Source organism: Moschus berezovskii, chromosome 3 (assembly GCF_049115385.1).
Source record: "Moschus berezovskii isolate FMDL1 chromosome 3, NW_MosBer_1.0, whole genome shotgun sequence".
Lineage (NCBI taxonomy): Eukaryota > Metazoa > Chordata > Mammalia > Artiodactyla > Moschidae > Moschus > Moschus berezovskii.
In genome coordinates, this window is record NC_142462.1 from 58,815,627 (window position 1) to 58,824,165 (window position 8,539).

The following is an 8,539-nucleotide window of genomic DNA, read 5'->3' on the forward strand; positions in this document are numbered from 1 at the left end:
AAGCTTAAAGTCCTTATGTGAGCACTTTAAGACCTAAGCTTCTGACAGTAAGACAAGGACCGCGCTTCTCACTGTGGGTTTTCCACGGTGACTTTACATCTTACCTTGAGTACGTCACAGTTTACCTGTGAAAGCATGACTTGATAATCAAACTGTGTATTTTCCAGATTGCTGATTCCAGGGATGATTTAAGGAGGTTTGATAGTTCAGGAAACAACCCTGTGTTTTCAGCAACTATTAATAATCCAAGAATGCCAGTGTCACAAAAGGTAAGTGTCCCTTTTCCCTCCAAAATGGGACAAAGGAGGATTGTTGTGAAATTGACTTTACAAATCTTTCAATGTGCATTACAAAGTTACTTTTACACTATATCAGGGATATAATCAGGATAAAGGCGTAAGTGTTCACTAGGTAATCAAGGTTAGAAAAAAAGTACTATTTGGCTAATAGCTTGAAGGAATCACATAGAAAAGCATTACTTTCCCCCGCTTCTATCTGATGCCAAAAAATTGCATTCCAAAATTTTGACTGTCTCTTCTATTTGTTTTCACTAGTTTATGCCAAACCTAGAACTAATGTAATGTCTCTCTTCTTTGCTGTATTTTAAAATGGAACATTGAATTTATTTTGAGCACCATTTTGGAAAACTGGAGTTAATTATAGCAAAGTGCTGAGTGATAACAGAAAGATCTACACATACATAAAAATCTCCCTCTGATTTACTTGAACTTCCCATACCATGCATTTTCAGAGACAGAATGTCCTTTGCAAGCAAATCAGAATGGCCAGTAGAAGAGCCAGGATTCCCACAGAGTTCCTTACTCTCTTGAAGTAACTTTTATGATTGGTTAATAAATACCAAAGGAGAGATGGCCCCGTATGGTGCTACTGAGTGAACAGAAACAGTAAAAATACTTCTTACCCAGTAGTGCTTTTGTGAGGCAGTCAGTTTTGTAAGACGTATTTGATAATGTGTGGTTTGCTCACCAAGCTATGTCCATTGTGGTTCACGTCCCCTCCCATGGCAGCTGACACAGACCTGTGGGGAGAGGGAGTGCAAGGAGCAGGATTAGACTGTCCCATTATTAATCCTCCTCTGACAGCCCTGGGCTCCCGTCCCCTGCTCTCTCACAGCTTCAAGTAGGTTTCAGTCCTGACTAGTTTCCTGTGAAGCTGTGCGAGCTGTGTGTGTTGGGGGAAATAGTAACAAGGCTGGGGTCTTATATAAAAATATACAACATGACGATCTACAGAGAAGAGCATGAGCTGGCTGGCTTACTCTGTATAGTATTTGTTCCTCTTTGCCATCCCCCCTCCCCACCCCCAATGGCTTAGAAGCACAGCAAAAGCACAGTTGGGAGCAGATAAGAATGACTGAGGAGGTGACACCTGGGGTCCCTGCTGATAATTCGGGTTCTGGCTGGAATATATTTTTGTTCAGGGGCTGTCCCTGAACTATGTTTCAGAACGCATTCCTTGGGCCTGCCTTCTATTTCTTTGCCCACTGAGCATTCTAAGGACTATTCCCTGATTAGTTGTTTTCTTAGAACCTGCCACCAGAGGGCGAAGTAGCACTCATTTGGCATTTTCCAGAGTCCCGAACCTTTCACAGGCTCAGGCCTTTTCTATCCTGATAAAGGCAGTGAGCATTTCTTGGTTAGATGCCCAGTTTATTCTGTTATCAGGAAGTAATTCCCTTTAGGAGGAAAAGCTCTCTGTGTTAGCTGAAATCACTTTCTCCTATGCGGTCAGAGAGGGGCCTGTTAATCAGGCAGCATGTCAGCCAGCCTTCTTAAACAGAAAAGTCCATATTTACATAAATACATATTTAAATCATCCATAGAATATATAATAATAAATGTTTTCTTCTTATGGAGATGAAAATTCAGTTCCCTAAAGCAGAAATTCCCATTTTGGTTGCATCATGAAAACTATTTGAAGATTTGGTTTTTAATCCCTTATACCCAGACCACATGCCCTAGAGGTTCTGATATAATTGGTCTAAGGTACAGCCTGGACGTTGGAGTTTTTAAAAGCTCCTTGGTGACTCTCATGTGCAATCAGGGCTTAGATCTGTTCTCTAGCACACAGCTTTGATCCATCATTCACATTTTCTACCCCATTTCTTTCCAAATTATGTCCTTGAACTTCACATAACTTATGTTTACATTTAATTTACTATTTCAGACCATCCTCTACACCTCCCCATGTCCATGTTCACCCTTCCTCCTTTCCCACTTGACCACTCACTTGAGTTCAGTTCTGCTGATTGGTAAACATCAAGGGGGACCTACCCAAGTGAACTCACGATCAGGGAAAACACTATGAGTAAAAGGTCTTATTGCAGCATCATGAGTCGCACTCACATATCCAACTATGTTTCCTCATGGGCAAAAAGAGGCCTGGACCAGGTGATCAGAAGGACTAGAAGAATGCTAGCATGCAGTTTCCAGGAATAAAGATCTTGAGCTTCCTAGTTACAGACTCATCACCAGGAAACAATTCACTACAGCAGAAGCTCCATTAGCACAAGGATGGTGCCCTTTTACATTCTCTACTATAAGCCAAGCACCAAGAACAGGGCTTGTCTGATAAACATTCAGAATATGAATAGTCCAGTTAGATCTAAAGGCAGAAAAATTCAGTGACACACTCAAGGTAAAAGTGTTGCATTGTAGAACTGCTTAAATTATTTGGTTGGAGTAGTCCAGTTTGATTTCCTCAGCTGGGCTGGAAGAAGCACAAGCTGGAATCAAGATTGCTGGGAGAAATATCAATAACCTCAGATATGCAGATGACACCACCCTTATGGCAGAAAGTGAAAGAGGAGAGTGAAAACGTTGGCTTGAAGCTCAACATTCAGAAAATGAAGATCATGGCTTTTGGTCCCATCACTTCATGGGAAATAGATGGGGAAACAGTGTCAGGCTTTATTTTCTGGGGCTCCAGAATCACTGCAGATGCTGACTGCAGCCATGAAATTAAAAGACGCTTACTCCTTGGAAGGAAAGTTATGACCAACCTAGATAGCATATTAAAAAGCAGAGACATTACTTTGCCAACCAAGGTCCATCTAGTCAAGGCTATGGTTTTTCCCGTGGTCATGTATGGATGTGAGAGTTGGACTATGAAGAAAGCTGATCGCCGAAGCATTGATGCTTTTGAAGTGTGGTGTTGGAGAAGACTCTTGAGAGTCCCTTGGACTGCAAGGAGATCCAACCAGTCCATTCTAAAGGAGATCAATCCTCAGTGTTCATTGGAACGACTGATGCTAAAGCTGAAACTCCAATACTTTGGCCACCTCATGCGACGAGTTGATTCACTGGAAAAGAGTCTGATGCTGGGAGGGATTGGGGGCGGGAGGAGAAGGCGACAACAGAGAATGAGATGGCTGGATGGCATCACCGACTCTGTGGACATGAGTTTGAGTGAACTCTGGGAGTTGGTGATGGACAGGGAGGCCTGGCGTGCTGTGATTCATGGGGTCGCAAAGAGTCGGACACGACTGAGCGACTGAACTGAACTGAACTGAAGACTTCATACAACTTCTGTTGACGAGGAGACTCCAGACTCAGGCACTAGTTTCACTGACTCCTGTATCTGGCATACCACAAAGCACCTAGTGGAGATCAGACAGTGAGTCTGTAGGACATTAAGCATTCAACTTCTCTCCTGCCCTGTCTTTCCCCCCCCCGCCATGAGAACCTGTGTTAAGGGAGAAACTCATACATACTTGTACAGGGACAGAGAGGAGGAAGTTAGTACCGATCACAGAAGTTGGGAACAATGTCAAATTAAGCTGTTCTGTTTTCCTTTCTTACAGGAGGTCAGTCCTCTCAGCAGCCATCAAACGACCGGATGCAGCAACAGTAAACCGAAGATTGAGTTGGGTGTTTCAAGAGTTAAATCGTTTCTTCCTGTTCCTAGAAGCAAAGTCACCCAGTGTTCCCAGAACACCAAAAGAAGCAGCAGCAGCAGTAATACAAGGCAAACAGAAATAAACAACAACTCAAGAGATTTGGAACCTACGCAAAAATGAACAAGTGGAAAAATCTAACAAATAGGCCTGCCTACAGTGTTCTCATTCTTCTGTATATTTCACACAGAAACCAAGGACAACAAGATGTAAATACCTTTAAATGAATCAAATGTTTTCACTGCAATATAAAGTATGAGTGCGGGACCACTATTCAATTTTTTGTAAAGAATGTATTTATAACCAACTTTTTTTTTTTTCCAATTCTGTCACATTGAACTGCAATACCAAGAAGTTATACCCACTTTTCAAGTAGTTTTATAATAGAAAAGTCATAATAGTTTTACTCAAGATGTTCAGGGGTATTAAAACAGCTGTCTGTGTACTGTATATCTGTACATATGTACATTGAAGAAAGCTATGCATCATTGCATACTACATTAAAAATGTGTACAGCATTGGCTTAGATAACATTAGCATTTTAAAGAGATCATAATTTTATGTTCATTTGATGAGAAACGACTAGAATGGGGCAATAACAAATCATTTATAAACAGTTACTTTTCTTAAAAGCCATATTAAGTATTTTGCCTGTTAAACTCTAGTTTTCAGTTTCAAAACTTTTAATGGTTGCATCATGTATATTTATGCTTATGAGTTTGCATTATGACTCCTGTAAATATGAACTTATATAATGCAATAAAAGTGTTATCTTTCTTACAAAAGTTTTGTACCTAAGTAGATATAAAAAAGAATAACTGTAAATGCTTCAATAAATAGTTAACTCCCTCTTCTAGTGGCACAATTGATATTTTCTAGACTTCCTTCTCAAATTACTAATGAAATGACAATAACTAAAAGTTATATGCCTTGACACCAAATAAAATATTGAATTAGTGAAATAACTTTGCTGTAGTCTTTATCTATTGCTGTTAGTAGTTTATCATGCAAAAGATACTTGTGTTCAATTTAGAGCCATTTAAAATGGCACCCCACTCCAGTACTCTTGCCTGGAAAATCCCATGGATGGAGGAGACTGGTGGGCTGCAGTCCATGGGGTTACGAAGAGCCAGACACGACTGAGTGACTTCACTTTCAGTTTTCACTTTCATGCATTGGAGAAGGAAATGGCAACCCACTCCAGTGTTCTTGCCTGGAGAACCCCAGGGACGGGGAGAGCCTGGTGGGCTGCTGTCTTTAGGGTCGCACAGAGTCAGACATGACTGAAGCGACTTAGCAGCAGCAAACTGGTCCTCCATGTTTGTATTTCAGTAGCTAGTCAGAGAAAGACTTTTGTTACAAAGTATTAGTTGGTTTAAACTAAAATAAACATTTCAGTGGAGCTCTTGGAATAAGGTGCTCATTGAAAACAAATTTTTCATACTTACCAAAAAAAAGTATAATTCTATACCAACAATCATTTGCTTATCTTAGAGTATTTAAAGTCCTTTCTTGGCCAGAATGGTTATTTAAAGTATACACGTGTGCATGAAAACTATATTACATTTTGCAAGTACCTTTTAAAAACTGTATAGTGAAGTGGAGGAGGAATCAAGGAGGAGACCAGTTCCAGTACCTGTCAGCCCAGGCTTCATCTCTGCCATCCATGGGTGTACAGCATGGACCTTGTAACGGGAAGCAGAACTGCAGCAAGGGACTAAGGGTAAGTAGGAGAGAGAAGGGCTGGAAGAAACAGTCTTAGGCTTGAACACAATAAGGCCTTTGAGCTGGACTTAAATTCTTGGTGCCCTGGTGGTATTTGATACTCTCAAGTGTTTCACAGAAAGACATTAATCTTGGGGACAAAGCTCAATGTTCTCTATATCATAGACCAACATACCTAGACTGAGGTGGCTCTGCTGCATGTTGTCTTGCTAATATACACCTTAGATTATATTGAATTTTATTTTAGTGATAAGGCATTGTTTTATATTATCAATTTTTCTGAAGATATAGATCTCATTATTATATTCAAGGACCAGAAAAGAGAAAAAACAAATTTGGAATACATTATTAAGATGAGTAACCTATCCATGTAGTTTTGATTGGTTAGTAAATCAACACGTATACTTACATAATTGGATAGTAGATTGCAAAATGTCTAAAGAGGGCATTTAGATTAGGAGTTTTCAAAATACATATGAAAACCTAGTAATGGGTCATTTTATCAATTTAGGGAATCACAACTACCATTTTTTGAAAATAGGATAGAGCAGAAAATATCAGAGCACATCATGGTATCACAGTCAATAAAAGAATTTTTTGTGAAGCTTTTAATTATGTAGATACACGGATGTAAGCACTGGACTGTGATGTCAAATATAACTTTCTGAGGGTCATGGACATAAGTCTTTGAAGCTCAATACCATTAGTGGTGAGGGTCAGGGTGCTTCAGGGGTAAAAAGGTCTTTGGTATTATATAGCCTTGTGACTGGGGAGAAGGCAATGGCAACCCACTCTAGTACTCTTGCCTGGAAAATCCCATGGACGAAGGAGACTGGTAGGCTGTAGTCCATGGGGTCGCGAAGAGTCGATATGACTGAGTGACTTCACTTTCACTTTTCACTTTCATGCATTGGAGAAGGAAATGGCAGCCCACTCCAGTGTTCTTGCCTGGAGGGCTACCATCTATGGGGTCGCACAGAGTCGGACACAACTGAAGTGACTTAGCAGCAGCAGCAGCAGCTTTGCGACTAAATTAAGTACTAATGTTTATTATCAGTGTGACCTAAGACAAGTCAATTAATCTCTTTGACCCAGATTCCACAATAGTTATATAGGATCATGACAACCCTACAAGTTGTCCTTGAGCATTAAAATAAGATAACAATACAATGTTCCTAGTTTCCGCCCTCATACATCAGTTCAGTTCAGTCGCTCAGTCGTGTCCTACTCTCCGCGACCCCATGAATCACAGCACGCCAGGCCTCCCTGTGCATCACCAACTCCCGGAGTTCACTCAAACTCATGTCCATAGAGTCGGTGATGCCATCCAGCCATCTCATTCTCGGTCGTCCCCTTCTCCTCCCGCCCCCAACCTTTCCCAGCATCAGAGTCTTTTCCAGTGAGTCAACTCGCCGCATGAGGTGGCCAAAGTATTGGAGTTTCAGCTTTAGCATCAGTCCTTCCAATGAACACTCAGGATTGATCTCCTTTAGAATGGACTGGTTGGATCTCCTTGCAGTCCAAGGGACTCTCAAGAGTCTTCTCCAACACCACACTTCAAAAGCATCAATGCTTCGGCGATCAGCTTTCTTCACAGTCCAACTCTCACATCCATACATGACCACGGGAAAAACCATAGCCTTGACTAGACGGACCTTTGTTGGCAAAGTAATGTCTCTGCTTTTTAATATATTATCAAGGTTGGTCATAACTTTCCTTCCAAGGAGTAAGCGTCTTTTAATTTCATGGCTGCAATCAGCATCTGCAGTGATTTTGGAGCCCCAAAAAATAAACTCTGACACTGTTTCCACTCTTTTTCCATCTTTTCCCATGAAGTGATGGGACCAGATGCCATGATCTTTGTTTTCTGAATGTTGAGCTTCAAGCCAACCTTTTCACTCTCCTCTTTCACTTTCATCAAGAGGCTTTTGAGTTCCTCTTCACTTTCTGCCATAAGGGTAGTGTCATCTGCATATCTGAGATTACTGATATTTCTCCCAGCAATCTTGATTCCAGCTTGTGCTTCTTCCAGCCCAGCGTTCCTCATGATGTACTCTGCATAGAAGTTAAATAAGCAAGGTGACAATATACAGCCTTGACGCACTCCTTTTCCTATTTGGAACCAGTCGGTTGTTCCATGTACAGTTCTGACTGTTGCTTCCTGACCTGCATACAGGTTTCTCAAGAAGCAGGTCAGGTGGTCTGGTATTCCCATCTCTTTCAGAATTTTCCACAGTTTATTGTGTTCCACACAGTCAAAGGCTTTGGCATAGTCAATGAAGCATAAATAGATGTTTTTCTGGAACTCTCTTGCTTTCTCCATGATCCAGCGGATGTTGACAATTTGATCTCTGGTGCCTCTGCCTTTTCTAAAACCTGCTTGAACATCTGGTCATAGCAAACACCCTCTTCCAACAACACAAGAGAAGACTCTACACATAGACATCACCAGATGGTCAACACCAAAATCAGATTGATTATATTCTTTGCAGCCAAAGATGGAGAAGCTGCATACAGTTAGCATAAACAAGACCAGGAGCTGACTGTGGCTCAGATCATGAACTCCTTATTGCCAAATTCAGACTGAAATTGAAGAAAGTAGGGGAAACCACTAGACCATTCAGATATGATCTAAATCAAATCCCTTATGATTATACAGTGGAAGTGAGAAATAGATTTAAGGGACTAGATCTGATAGAGTGCCTGATGAACTCTGGGCGCAGGTTCGTGACATTGTACAGGAGACAGGGACCAAGACCATCCCCATGGAAAAGAAATGCAAAAAACCAAAATGGCTGTCTGAGGAGGCCTTACAAATAGCTGTGAAAAGAAGAGAACTAAAAAGCAAAGGACAAAGGGAAAGATATAAGCATCTGAATGCAGAGTTCCAAAGAATAG

The 8,539-nt window shown here is 41.0% G+C and overlaps 1 protein-coding gene across 1 annotated transcript in view; it reads left to right on the forward strand.

Moving 5' to 3' along the window:
- The window catches only part of CTTNBP2 (cortactin binding protein 2), a 169,820-nt gene extending 164,948 nt beyond the window's left edge, over window positions 1–4,872 (forward strand). Inside the window, 3 exon segments of the mRNA XM_055420804.2 lie at window positions 168–269; window positions 3,824–4,011; window positions 4,013–4,872. Of these exon segments, the coding sequence (XP_055276779.2) occupies window positions 168–269; window positions 3,824–4,011; window positions 4,013–4,064 (342 nt within the window). The 3' untranslated portion in view covers window positions 4,065–4,872.
- Window positions 4,873–8,539: the final 3,667 nt, after the last annotated feature.